This window comes from Microtus ochrogaster, chromosome 2 (genome assembly GCF_000317375.1).
Source record: "Microtus ochrogaster isolate Prairie Vole_2 chromosome 2, MicOch1.0, whole genome shotgun sequence".
Lineage (NCBI taxonomy): Eukaryota > Metazoa > Chordata > Mammalia > Rodentia > Cricetidae > Microtus > Microtus ochrogaster.
The window spans coordinates 35,621,202-35,636,411 of NC_022010.1; the positions used below are offsets into that span (position 1 = coordinate 35,621,202).

The following is a 15,210-nucleotide window of genomic DNA, read 5'->3' on the forward strand; positions in this document are numbered from 1 at the left end:
GCTTAGAATCTCTTTTTATGGATGGTCGCATGTAGTCAATTTATAGAACCCGTCTTTATGGAAGATGCTACAGGTACTTTACGGAGAGTTTCCGTGTACTCACGTCTGATCTTTGTTTCTCTTACTCTGTTAAACTTTATTGTGCATATGGGACTGAGTGAGTTATGGCCAGGAAAGTTTTCACCCAATTGTCTTGTGCTTATACATACCTAAAATAAACTACTTGGGGAGTTGGAAGTAACCCCCAAAATTTGAATGAACACCCTGCTCTTAGTTGTGCTGAACTGAACTGCCTTCTAGCCTCCTGCGGACCACTACCTTACTGGCCATGGTGGTGGCAGAGATCCCCACGCACTGACTGAGCATCGCCTCCCCATGCTGGAATATGATGTGGAACTACATAATAAACCCATTTCTTCACATGTTGCCTTTAGTCTTGGTGCTTTTTCACAGCAACGGGACCCTAACTAAGACACCAGTCAAGGCCCTGCTGAGATGTTGGGATAAGCCTTGGGGAAGATCATGGATGTCTCTGGGTTCTGAATCTCAGAAAAGATAAGATAAAATACATGTCTGTTGTTGTAAGCAGATGAAACTAGATAAAGCAAAAATAATGACAGCCCCCTCACAGGTCTTTGTCATATAGTTTGGGAACAGTGTCCGGATCTCTGTAGGCAATCAGAATTCCTAATCAAATTGAGGCGCATCCCTTCAAACTCAGAAAGCTGCGTAGCTACTCCAACTTGGAAATGAAAAACTACTCCTTGAAGCAAAAAAGACAACTGCAGATTCACAGAAAACCACTTGTAAATATGAAATTCAAATATAAATAGAACACAGAGTTTAGTGAACTAGATTGGTTTGTAATTTGTCAAGTGTTCATTATTCTTTGGCTTGCAGCAATTTACTTAATTATAATAAGATTATTCTTAAAATATGTATTTTAACATTACTATGCTGAAGCACTAAGGAAAAAAATTTCTATCACCCAAGCTCAACATGAGTGTTTGTTGCTGTTATCATTACTATTGAATTGTATAGCTGTACTAGAATACTATATTAGATTCTGGTGTCAATATTAGTAAGCTTGCTTTAATGGAGTATATTTAGAAGAGGGTGTGGAGATATTGGCAGAACCCTGAGCCATGCAACAAATAACATTCAAATATTCACATAAAAGCTGGGCAGCACATATTCCTAAATATGTAGAATGAAGGAGATTAGGAGAATTGGTGTTTCACATATGCTTTTCATGAGCTATTAAAATTACCACTGAATGTATAGAATTTTATGCAGAAATTTATCACACTTAAAAAGCAAACAAAAGAAAGAAGGGGGTGGGGAAGGAAGCTTGCCATCCACGCGGATGCGACCAAACCAAAGATGACTTACAGTAGCACACCAGACAGGGGAAAATGTGAAAATTAAAATCAAAATGTAGTCCAATAGGTTGTGGTTCCTGGGGCCTGGTCTGATGGTTGCAGCCAACTTTTAACCACTGTGCAGTGCGCAGGGAGATTTGGTTAAACAACTTAATTCTTCTCTCATTCATAAAGTATGTGCCTGGCTCTCACTCCCCGGTCGCAACAAAGATCATCTAGGCAAGGGTTTCTTTGTGCACACTGCTTGAGGCTCATGGCAAGAGCAACGGTATTCTCGTAAATATCCCATCTCACTAGGCATGGGGCGGGGTGCGAGCGAATAAGCCCCGACATGAGCACGAGCCTTTAGGGTTTTCAAAGGACAGCACATGAATGCATCATTTCCTGCCTAGTTACCACCTTTCTTTACAGATGACTGCAAGGCACAGAGGGGCCAAGGAGAGACATGTCATAGTGTGCGTCCTGTCACAACACATCCTGAAATCAAGCCTTCAGACTCCAAGTTCAACATTATTTTGGCCTTGTCCCAAGTGACCCTGGACTCATTAGTCAGCACAGGAAAACAGGGGCTAAAAGAATGAGTAACGGACTGACAGAGGTGTTTTCTGTGAGTCAGCACACGTGTGACCTAGGCTGGAGTTAGTTTGGGAGGTGGCCCCCAGGGACCGTGCTGTGGCAGTATTATTAAACACTAACCCAAGGAGATGACAGACCCTTTGCAAACAAGAAGAAAAATGACAGAGACTGTACTTTATGGCACAATCCTCCTGGAGCCTTGCCCCCTTGGCATCTGCTTTCTGCCAAGCCATGGGAATGTTCTGGGCCTGGTAATTTCATAGCTTACCACTATTCTCAAGTGTCTGAGGACACTGCCCATGTGGGAGAATCAAAAATGCATTTGCATTCCATTACCAGTTCCTAGTTCAGCACATCTAAAATACTTGAAGTTTCCTGAATAATAGAAGTGTATTTTTATCATTCATAGTCTCTGTAAAACTATCCCACCTGAGCTTATTCTGTTAATGAAGCGATTCATCGTGTATCCCATAGCTAGACTCTGGATGGGTCCAGTCCCTGAAGGACCAAGGATTGCAACCTGCAGCTTGGGGCACGGAGGAGGTGGAAGTCAGGGTTTGTCAAAGTCTTGAACACCGGGGATATATAAGCTTGCTGTGGAGGAACTGGGAGATGAATGTGCAGAGAGAGTACAGAAAGATCTGTGCCCTATGACTATGTCATCTGGTTGCTCATTAGTATTCTTTCTTGTTTCTGAGTTCTCTGAACACATCTGTCAAATTTACAAAATCCAAAGATCCCCCCCCCTCTCTCTCGTTTTTCCGGACAAGGTTCTCTCTATGTAATTGCCTTGGCTGCTGTACTGGAACTCATTTTGCAGACCAAGCTGGCCTTGAACTCACAGAGATCTGCCTGCCTCTACCGCCCAAGTACTGGGATTAAAGGCAATGCACCAGCACCAAGCCTATCCAGACGCGATATCTTTAAGACAAGGTCAGTCCTGGGTTTAATCATCGTGGACATTTATACCTGCATTTCGTTCTCAGGGCTTATACTTTAGGCTATGCCTTAGGTAAAACTGTTTGTAATCAATGCAATAGGTATTGAAGAAAACATAACAATCTGGTTCTGGACATGACTGTAGGGTTCAAGTGCTTGCTGGATGTTATGTGAGACTTTGGAGAAGTAACTAAATTCCCACTTGAGAGACTGCTACTATTAAAATGAAAGCTATGTAAATTCTCTTAAGAATTATATATGCAAACAATCATGGCTGTTAAGAAGTACTATCAATTTTGTCAGCAGTACTCTTGCTAATAGTATATTACTATAACAATGCTTGACTCTGTGTAAAACCTGCTTTTGTCAGGAGTCTGCAATTCCACCAATTCTGTTCTTAGGTTCATAAAACACTCTGTTCTCTTGTCTCCATGCTTCTGTTCCAACTGTTTTACCCACTAGAACAGTTCTCTGTACAATCCTAGGAAATTGGTCTGAAGTATCTTTAGGGTTGATGGGGCGGAACATTAATTTAAGATGGGTTACGTTTGTTTATGCTGTTAAATTTGTTTAGTGATACAAAGACATGTTACATTTATTTAATTAAATAAAGTTAACCTGAGGTCAAGAGGCAGAGTCAGCAACTAGCTCACAGGAAGTGGTAGGGAGAAACTATGTGTAGCTAGGGTTCTTAAATGGGGGCTGAGCAGAAGGACACCTAATGTTTTGGGGGGATGAGAGCTAGGAGAAGTTAGCTTCATACTATTAAATCTCTCTGAGCTCAGAGGATTTCATTTCAACCATTGAATCCCTAGTTCTATAAAGGGATGGAGATCTAGATAAAGTGCCCTTTAACAGCTGTGATAGAGCTGGTGACTAAGGGAACAGAATTCATGCTTAGCTATGGCCAGTGCGGCTGAACTGGTAGCTGCTTCTGATTAGGACAGCAGTTACTAAGAGGCAGCTACCGAATTTAATCAAAAACAATAGGTTTATGTGTTGACTTCAGACAACTGCAGATTTATTCTTAGTCTTAAAGATAAAATGATCTCCACCTCAATCTCTGTGGTAGTTTGAATAGGAATGGCCCCCATTGATTCATGGGTTTGAGTACTTGGTTTATAGGGAGTGGTACTATTGGGAGGTGTGGCCTCACTGTAGTAGGTGTGATTTTGTTAGAGGAAATGTGTCACTAGGCGGTTGGGATTTGAGGTCTCAGAAGCTCAAGCAAGTTTACTTCCTGGTGCCAGTGGAGCTAGATGTAGAACTCTCAGCTACCTCTCCAGTACCATATCTGCTTACAGGCCACCATACCTCTCACTATGATGACAAAAGACTGAACCTCTGAACTGTAAGCCAGCCCCAATGAAATCTTTTCCTTTATAAGAGTTGTCATGGTCATTGTGTCTCTTCAAAGCAATGAAACCATAGCTAAGACAGAACTTGGTACCAGGGACTGGGGAATTGCTGTGATAGGTCTGACCATACTGCTGTTTGGAAGAATGTGGACTTTGGGACTTTGGATCAGAAAGGCAGCTGAACACTGTAAATGGTGCTTAATGGGCCATCCACATCGGAAACATGGAAGACAGTGGTGTTGAGGGCAATCTGAACTGTGGCGGCCTGGCTCAAGCGGTTTCAGAGAAGAACTTTTGCATGTGAGCTAGAGTCTATTGTGATATTTTCAAAAGACCTGCCTGAGGCTAAAGTGAAGAGTTTTGGATTAATTCCCTTAGCAGAGGAAATATCAACACAGCCTGGCATTGACACTGCCTGTGGTTATTAATGTTCTCTCTTATACAGGTTTACAATGAAAAGGAGCAGGCCATGCAAGGAAAAACACAAAATGTACAATTTGAGAAGAAAGGGGGTACTAGGAAGTGGAATAGAGCGAAGCCCAGTGTTCAAGGAGATAAACAGATTAACAAAATAGTGACGTTAAACAGAATAAGGGATCTCAGGGCAAGATCCCACCCAACGAAGCTTCCAACTTGTGAAAAGGAAATTAAGAAAACTTTAAGGATTTCCCCACCATACCTGGGTTCCTCTTTCCTCTGTCTTCATAGACATAAAAGCTTGTTTGTACGTACCTTCTCTTAGGTCTCGATCTATCTTGGGTGGTGACTTTTTCCCCATTGACAATCCATGAACTTCTGCTCCCTCCACGTTCACTCCTGAAGGGACCCTGTCCATTCAAAAGAGTTGAGACTGAAATTCCCCATTAAATAAAGATGTTCAAAGGTAAGGAATACTGCAACTACACAGGCTTTGATTCTGAGTTGTAGACCATTCATGGAGCTTTCTAAATCACATGATATGCCCGTGTCTTTGTGCGGCTCTCTCAGCTTCCTCAGGATGCCATTTCTCTCTGCATTCTCTTTGCAACTTTTATCAAAATTAATTGCAGCTATAACTTCACTCCCTTCTTATAGGTCTACTGTCCCAAAGAACAGGAAAAAGTGATTGCGTGCACCTTCATAATTCTCCATGTTGTACTGTGTCCTGAACATGGACTGCATCACTGAATAATGCTCGAATGGAGACAAATCCTGTCCTAATGTAAGAGTTGGTTCTTGACTATTCTGAGGAGAAAGATATGGTTTGTCTCAAGCTTCCCAGATACAAAAGTGAGAGTAGATAGCCTTTAAACTGACACAAACTGGGGTATGTTCAAACACTTCTGTATGTCCTAGATTCTCTCCCAGTAATCTTATATCACTCAAGTGCTGACTGATTGCAAGATTGCAAGACTGAAATCTTCTAGGTTATGGTGCCAAAGTCATAAACAAGTCCCTTCCTTCCATTGACATGGTCTGTCTCATTTAAAAATAGGTCTATTAGATTGTGTGATCACAAACAGGTCAGTCACACTTGTTATTTTAAAACATGTGGGTTGATTACAATTATATTAAAAGTGAGTTCTCTTAGTTTTAATCTGTTCAGTAATCACATTCACTTCACTATGCAGAAAATTTTCTGGTCTTGATTTCAAATGAATATCATAAGGGAATTTATCATCAGAAAGGAAATTTTGATTATGATCAAAATGCATTGTATGCAATTCTCAAAGGATGAAAACCATTTTGAAAAGCAAATTTCATAAAACTTGTTAATGGAAATAGCATCCAACTTTGTGTAATAAGTAAACACAGGTAGTTAGCATTTGGAGCATTCTAGGCTAACTCTTTAATTTAAGGAAAAGTGTTCACACTCAAGGAGAAAACTCATTACTCAAAACCATACAGAAAAGAGTGGGAGAGCTGGGATCAGGACGCCGTTCCTAATGCGCAGCTCAAAGACTGTAAATTACATTCCATTCACTAATCCACTGGAGCTATGTTCCTTCTGCCATCTCCTCCCCCTGAGCATTTTGTATCACTGTAGTTTGTCTCCCAAATGGAGAACTCACCGATTCTCATCCTGCCGTCCTCCGTAACTGATCCAGTAATTCTGTTTACAGTTGAGAAAGAGGTATAAATTTATTAATAAAACACAATTTAGAGGAATAAAAAAGTAAAATACTCTTAATGAAGTATTAAGAAGGCCTGAAATATTCAGGAACTTGGACTGTGTATCAATGAAGAGAAGGTTGGTGTGATTTTTGGCAAGGGCACCACAGGTAACAAATGAATTTTAAAAATGCACAGAATTAGTTAGGGCCTTGGTTCTTTTGCTCTTGATAGTGACTTGAAATTTGGTAACAGAAAGGGCTTCAGAGATTCTTCAGTACAAGTGCCCTGTGGATCATGAGTCAAATTTGAACAAAGAAGGAAAGGTGGTTTATCTGTATAGATTCATAATGTAGGTGTCATATTCTGGTGCCTCTTGGGAAAACACAATTCTTCAAAACAGTGTGTAGGAACAAACATATTGTTAAGTGTTATGCCAGAAATATTTCCTTAAAATAACCTAATTTATAAAATGTGTCAAGGACAATAAGCCATAATTAATAACAAATTGAAAATATGCTGCAATTTAGTGATTTCCTCAACGTATTAACATGGGTATTGTGTGAAAATATTCAATCATCAATAGATAGATAGAAACTTATAGCTATATAATTCAATGAAGAAAAGGGGAAAAATACTATAAACTGGCCATCGGAAGAACAGAAGTTAGAATACCAATGATATAGCAATTGATACTGAATATATATGAGTAGTAGCTTGGTAGATTGACACTTTCATAGATCCCTAGAAGCAATGAAGGTATCAGAAACAGTTTCTAAGGAGGGCAGTTAAGTTTCAAGAACTTTTAAGCCTCATGTTTTCATGCAGTGTGAGTCCACTCTTGGGATATATTTGAAGGTTTAATAAAAATGATCACTGTACTATGAATGTTTGAAAGAACTCAAAAATAAGTCAAGAATCAAAGGAGTTAATCATATATTAATTCTAGGTATGTAGCAAAAATATTTTAAGGCCTTACCAAAATGAAGACTACAGGCATCTTGTTAAATAAAAACAATAAAATGCATTTATTTACAGCACTGATGAGGTTTGTAAAGGGTGTGTCTTCCCAGGATGATCGGGACAGTGTGAGAAGCAGAGGAAGCACAGCCTGAAGGCTGGCTCAGCCTGTGTCTTCCAAAGGAGTCTTATGTTGTTTAAAGAACAATAGCCATTAACATATTAAAATTTTACATCTAAAGGTTGGAAAAATAAAACAATACTGAGGCAAATGATGGACAAAACATTTGACTTTGACTTTGGACTATAGCATTATGGGAACCTATCAAAATCTTTTCAAGTTCACCACATTAATAACATAAAACTATCTCCTAATCAGTTATTAATTTAAACAGATTATTAGAATCTCCAACTAATGTGGGAGGGGCACTAATCCTTAAATATCTACCCACCAAGAAGGTTTTTAATAGCACTTCATTTTTCCTTCTTTGTTCTTACCGGTTCAGAATATAAAAATCCCAGACCCTCAGCAGCCGACTTTATCAGTTCAGATTCAAGATTGTGACGTTTGACAAATGCTGCCAAATCCTAGGAGAGAAGACGAGGTCAGATCTAAATAACACCTAAGGGGTGTGATCGATGTTCAAGTAAAACTTTACATTATAACAGCCAATGAGCTAACATGAAGAGCAGAGCTGCAAAGGCAGCCTCCTTGGCCACAGGTTTTCACAAGCTAGCTCCTATGAGAAACGTGCTTCTGGCATGGTTAACGTTGGAAAGAATGAAGATCTGGAACAGCCACTGAGTCTCTTTGTGTTTTATTGTTGTTGCTGCTGATGATGTCTGTCTCTTGGTTCTTAATCCGTTCTCCCTGGAACACACGTCAGTGTAGAGATTTCTCTCTGCACTCTGCTCTCACCTCTCGGGCCTCAATGGATGCTGGGTCAATGCTGTGGTCTAGCAGGCTCTCATAGTAGTCTACATTGTCCAGGACATCCTCGTCGTCTGGATGGAACATCAGGTAGGCTTTGGAACACTCCAAGGCTTTCACATATTCACCCACTGGAAACACAAGGCGTTGTTAGGCCACATTTGCGTCAGTTAGATCTGCCCAGAGGATTTCAGGGGAAGAGTTCTGTGTGTCTAGTGACGTTAGCACTGATCATCGTTTATGGGAGACAAACCGAGGCTGAGCCAGAACGCCAGAAGCATTTACACAGGAGGACAGACCTGATTTCAGGTCCTCAAATGGGAAAACCTTTTGTTTGCTTTGGTGCTGGGCACGCTGCAGAAATGCTGCAAAGTCTCATCTGAAAATGCTTCTTGGTGATTGCTGTAAGACCACAGCAAAACTGTATGAATTAACTGTGACTTTTTTGTACTGTTTGACCTAAGTAAATACTCCGAGCATGACCTTCTAATATGATGGTGAAGCCTTCATGAATAAAATATGAGTGTAGAAGTGATTTCAAAGTGTTATTTCTTATCACTGGGAAGTGCGTTGTATACTTTTGCTTCTATGGGGTAACACTGAGTGCATCCCCAGAGGTACACATGGTCTCTTCTAGCCCCTTCCCACATAGCAGGAGCAACCTGAGTGGTATCCAGTTGTTACAAGGAGTACCCCAGGATGTTTCAAATGTGACTTCTTTTTTTTCTAGAAAAATTTAACTATTGCAAAAAATAATTTTTCACTTTTAGGAACAGGATGCTGAAATGTTTTGTGCTACCTTTGCAAATAGTTCTCACAATTATATTTCTTTTTAAAAAGCTTCTTCTCTCTTTGTAAGCACACATATACGCATGCACACACACATGTATATACATATACATAAATATATATTTACATAAATTCTCTGGGCGTACATAAATTCTCAGAGATGGCTCTAAGTATAAGAGAGGGTATTCAATATTTTCTCTTCAATAAAAAAGGAAACTTAAACTATTTTGAATTACTAAATTTGCCTAGGGGATTGTGGAATATCTAAACATTTTATAATATATTCTGCCGATGAACTCTGGAAAATACAACCCATATGAAGGACAATTTGGCAATGTGAATCAAAATTACAAATGAATAAACTATTTGACCCAGTAGATGAGCTTTCAGATTTTTATCCTTCAAAATATTGTATAGATGTGCACAGCCATGTGTAGAGTGTTATCCACTTGAAAGTTCACTGCGGTCACAAAAGACTACTAAACAACACAACTGTCCCTCAATAGGAAGACACATGAAACAAGTTCTAATTCAACTGTATGCAGGCATTTAAAAAAGAGAGATCAGAAAGATCTCTCTGCGCTCATCTATTAAAGTTGAATAATAGATTGCTAGAATTTAATTTTGGCCTAAAATATGCTAATTTCCTATACTTAACCTACTAAAAGTCAATTGACATGTAGTAAATAAAAAAGATCCAGAAAATATTATAAATAAAATGCTGTCTTCATGTAAAAGAAGGAAAATTCTGTATGTGGATCTGCATATTATATATATACATACATATATATAATTTTGGAAGTATAAAACACTCAGTTGAAGGACATGAAAGTGGACTATGGATACAGAAAGAGGGGAATTATTTTAAAACACTGGTTCATTCAACTATGGGAATGCAATCCTATTAAAAGTGAGTTGAAGAAGCAGCTCAAGTTGAAGAAGAAATCTTGCAAGTCTAGTGTAAGTTTTAGGACATTATCACAGTAAATCCTGTGCTTCATCCACTGCCAGTGCCCTGCCTTTCTTGCTCTGAGCTGCAGCCAAAAGGCAAGGAGAAGAATGGGCATAAACCTGCATTGCTTTGATGGTGAAATGAAAGAAAGCAGGGGTCTGTATGGTGACGATGCCAACAGGGATAAAGAAGAACCCCAAAGGTCTTCGTGGATGGTCTATACTTTACCTCTGTAGTAGGCAAACTGTAGGTAGTCATAATGCAAGGGAAGAAAGTTCTCGATTGGTGAGAGGCGGCCTGGGCGGGTGGCGAGTTCCCTTACACACTCATGCTGACAGACCAGCACCTGCACGTAGTGATCTGGAAGGCAAAAGAGAAAGTGTGTGTCTTCCAGGTGCTGAGGCCACACCTTAGGCAGGGCAGCACTTCTGCAGGGCATGCATTGACACAAAACACTCGGCGGGGGGGGGCGGGGGGAGAGCTCTGTATTATCATTTTCTAGCCTGAAAACTTCAAATAGTGGCTGGCAACATTATCTTAGCCGTGATCACTGGACAGTGCTGGGTCCTGAACCTCTGTAATACGTCAGGCTTCCTGGGCATGAAGCTGAATGTACACTTTCTCACCAGACATATTGAGCTTCTTTTGGTTTACTGCAGAGGGTCTGAGATGCCCTCGAACTGAGACAAGTCATTCACATCCTAGTGATGTTAAGCCATTCAGATAATAGAACAGCCATCCACACAGAAAGTTAGCAGGGGAAATGGAGGACTTAAACTCCCCTTCCCTGTCAATTTATTTTAAAGGAGGAATTCAAATGCTATTTCTTGATGCCTTTTGCTCAGGACCAGAATCTATCCACTTATAGACCTGGCTCTCACTAGACACTACACATCCTAACACATGGGATACTGTTTTGACAGAGAGCGGCAAAATGGCAGAAAGGATGACAGCTAAAAAAATTCGAATAAGCACAGTCCTCTTTGTGCCCTCTTCATTGGCTGCTCTTCTTATTTATAATAGGTAAGATGCTGAAGTACAGGGGATTCCATGTCCCTTAGCTCTACAGACTGCTTTACCAAAGGATGAGCTGAAGAAACACAAGCAGCTAATATCACAAGGAAAACTTCCCTCCCCCTCTGCCTAACTTTGAATTCTATAGCAAAGATGGGGCAACGTTTTCCAGGGAGAGAATGGTTCATTCATACTTGGGCTGAGTAGGCTCCCTGGCGGTGGAGAAAATCACTTGACTTCATGGCTGCACAATTTAATTGGGCAAAACAGCTTCTCTCAAAAGGGTCTCTGTTGAGTCAGAGTTCATCTTGGATCTGGGCAATTTTATAGAACGAGGTCAGGACACAGGAAGGAAAGGAGGATTTGGAGGGTGGGGCAAACTTTTTTCCATAACCTGGCTAACTTGAGCCCATGTAGAACAGCTAACAAAATCAAAACTACAGTCCACTGCTTTCTACCTCCAGTTGGAAATGTAGAGAAAATAGTGAGGACTACATGTACAACCTGAAGTTAGGAATAAAATACTAGTGGAGTTTCATATCTTAGGGGGATAGTAAATAACCAACTATCCACTCCTCCATAGCCCGATGTCCTCTTTACCTTCAAATCTATCTTTTCTCTAATTCAGTGGCTCTCAACCTTCCTAATATTGTGACCCTTCAGTTTCTCATGTTACGGTGACCCCCTAACCACAAAATTATTCTCATAATTGTAATTTCCTACTGTTATGAATTGTAATGTAAATATCTGATATGCAGAATAAGTGATATGGGACTCCTGTGGGCAAAGGTATTTCAACCTTCAAAGGGGCTGTCACTCACAGATTGAGAACCACTGCTCTAATATCAAGTGACAAGGGTAGAAAAAAATGAAAAAAGATGTAACAACGGACAATTCAAAATCTGAAGGAATATATTTTGAAGCAGAGTATAGTATGATCAGCAAATTAGAACAAAAAAGATAGCCTTCTGGTTTCACAAACAGAGCTAACCACATGAAAATTTGCATCAAGCAGCCATTTGCGTTTTCCTCCAACATTTAGTCTCTTCTAACACTGCAATTCAAGTCATGTGGGATTTCCTTCTATATGCTGTGAGTACCATGAATAAAGAGCTGCGTTGAGCCTGTAGCAGAGCAGGGCAGGGCAGAGCAGAGCTGGGTGAGAACTGAATGCTGGGAGAAAGAAGGGTGGAGTCAGAGAGACGCCATGGAGCTGCAGCCAGACATGCCGAAACTTTGCCAGTAAGCCACTGCCACGTGGTGATACACTGATTAATAGAAATGGGTTAAATTAATATGAGTTAGTCAGTAAGAAGCTAGAGCTAATGGGCTAAGCAGTGATTTAATTCATACAGTTTCTGTGTAGTTATTTCAGGGCTAAGCAGCCGGGAACCAACAAGCAACTCCTCACTACATTCAAGTGTTAAGGTTTTCCTAATATATTCTCCTTTGTGAATGCCAGCTTAACTACGAATTGAGGACACCCAGCAATGCAAGAATTTGCAGGGTAGAAATCAACGTGGTAATTATATTTGTTGTTTTCTTTCCCTTTCAGTGTCATTGTGCAATCAATGCTCTTTTTAATAAGACTGAGGCTCAGAACAACTGTGTGAGAATACATTTAGTTGTTTTTCTTTTGTTACATAAAGTGAGCATGTTTCAGATTTCCAGGAAATCTTACCATAGTTTTATAATTGCAGGTCTTGGGCTGTCTCTAGAAAGACTATGACTAATACTCAACAGTGTTTGGCTGGGAGCTGGGATGCTGGTTGTGGTACTTAAGAGTCAAAGAAACTGAGTGTGGAGATGTCTGTCCTTCCAAACAGTCAATGAGTTATGGTAACTTGACTAGCACTGAATACGAACCTACAGAGAAATCAGTTGTCATAACAGAATCTAGACCATTTGCCAAATCTGTTCCATGGACACTGACAGCACAGACACACAGACAAATGTGGGGCTGAAGGTAGTGTACATCATCTCATAAAACCACAGCATAGTAAACTGTTAAATAAAGAGTTTATATGTATTTACATATGTAAACATATTTATATGTTACTATAAATAATAAAGGAAATGCTAGCTCATTCTTCTGTAAAACACTGTGTTAAGGAAAATTCAGTAATTATACTATAAAAGACACGTAAAATTTATTTTTAAATGTTCACAAAATACAGGAAAGTTAAATTGGCAGATGCCTAAGGAAAGAAAAGTTTTAGAAATAAATCCTCAAAGTAACTCACACAAGTATACTGATTTTGGATAATTTAAATTTACTTTGGGTAATAGAGCACTTCATAGTTTGATAATTTAGTGTAGTGACTTTAACTGTAATAGATATATTGATTCTCGATTACACTTTGTAGCTATTCTCTAATTAGCTTCTAAAAACTCCACCCTTCATTTATGATCAATATTATCACAAGCACAAGGCATTGTTATCACATTTATCTATACATAGTTACTGGTGCATAGACCATATTCTTTATTCTTGCATTCATCAACACAGTCATTTAGCCAATATTTATTAAGTAGCATAGGGATCTGCCAATCCCTGAAGAATGAGGACTGAATAAGATAGGACACTGGCTATGTGATACGGAAAACCTGATTTGCAAAGAGAACAGAGAGTGAAGTGACACATCCAAAGACTTCAATGAATGCGAGAAGGCCGCAGTGGAGAACACAAATATACATAAGGCAAGTCCTTCCAGGTTACTGGTCTTTATTCCAAGTGGGATGAAAACCATAAAGAGAGGAAGTTTATATACAGTAGAGTTAGGACAGAATTTGGACTCTGTCTGACCTTTACACCAAGAACAGGAAGGAAGCCATCATGGGGGCTTGGTTAAAATGCAGTTTTGATTTAAGCCAAATTCCCATGTCAAATGGGTTGACTCAGTAAGTGTTAAATGCCATGTAAAAGGGGCATTTGTCCAAGTTTGGAACAAATAAGATGGACTTAAGAGTTGAGGATGATGTCAGATTGAAAAGCTACTTCGCATAATTTGGTTTGAGCTACGAAGTAAGTGCTTTTGAGGGAGATATGGAGATGTTAGAATTGGGAAGGTAAACTAACTTTAGTAACTTCCATTTCATTTGAACATCATTTCTTCATTATGTATGTCTTGGAACATCACATGTCATCAACAAATATGTGATAAAGATTTGTTATTGTATAAGCTACTCTTTTTTAAAATTTATTTATTTATTTATTTATTTATTTATTTATTTATTTATTTATTTATTATGTATGAGTGAACTGTCTTCAGGGACACCAGAAGAGGGAATCAGATCTCATAGATGGTTGTGAGCCACCATGTGGTTGCTGGAAATTGAACTCAGGACCTTTGGAAGAGCAGGCAATGCTCTTAACCTCTGAGCCATCTCTCCAGCCCCCTATAAGCTATACTTGGTTTTGATTATGATGACTTTAAAAGTATGAACTCTTGATGAAAAATTATGCGTCTGAATCTTAGTTTGTTTCTAACCACCTCACTCAATTGTCCTAATTAACAAATTCCTTGCCTAAAGGGAACAGAATTTCTTCAGTGAGGTGTCTTAGCAGCAGACAGAGATGCAGATCTGTGTGAGAAATCTTCCCAAAAGTTCAGTACACTTGAGGCTCCTGTGAAATCATCAAAGAAAATAAAAACAGCCCTAGACTGGGGAGACCACAGGCCCAGGTAAGGAACCTGCTATTATCAAACCTACTACATTGTGTAAAACACTTGTTTTGTCAAACTACCCTCTAAATACTGCTTATATTCATTGGTTAGTGCTGCTGCCAGTTCTCTTCATAGAAGCTTCTAATTACACTGGGGTGGTTAATGAAGGAACCTATGAGTGGCTAAACTGCAGACAATATGTAATGCTGGAGTGTTCCTCTGTATATGATACAGTCATATCACTCCTCCAAAGCTCAGGAAACATCCTGGAGGACATGGGGGATGTCAGAAGGAATATACAAAACAGGATGGGGAGATGAAGAGTAGAAAGATGTTTTCTAAACATGACATAGCAGAAGTAATTATGAAATCACTGTAGCTGTGTCTACTTGCACAAGACATGCCCAGCACTGAGTTCATCGAAATTTTATCAAGGTTGGAGGAGGGACCTATCAGGTCATCTTAATGTACCTACTAGACAGCTCTCCTTGTCAAGTAAGTAATATCCCACCCATGTCCCAGCAAGAAACTCTAATAAAACTCACTGGAC

General features: G+C 39.6%; 1 protein-coding gene across 1 annotated transcript in view; it reads right to left on the minus strand.

Annotated features, from left to right (window-relative positions):
• Positions 1-15,210, minus strand: part of P3h2 (prolyl 3-hydroxylase 2) — a 156,541-nt gene that overhangs the window by 15,325 nt on the left and 126,006 nt on the right. The window contains exons 4-8 of the mRNA XM_005344774.3: positions 10,207-10,338; positions 8,226-8,368; positions 7,805-7,894; positions 6,307-6,347; positions 4,988-5,082 (exon numbers count right to left, since the gene is read on the minus strand). Coding sequence (XP_005344831.1) covers positions 4,988-5,082; positions 6,307-6,347; positions 7,805-7,894; positions 8,226-8,368; positions 10,207-10,338 — 501 coding nt within the window. The remainder of the gene's footprint in view (positions 1-4,987; positions 5,083-6,306; positions 6,348-7,804; positions 7,895-8,225; positions 8,369-10,206; positions 10,339-15,210) is intronic.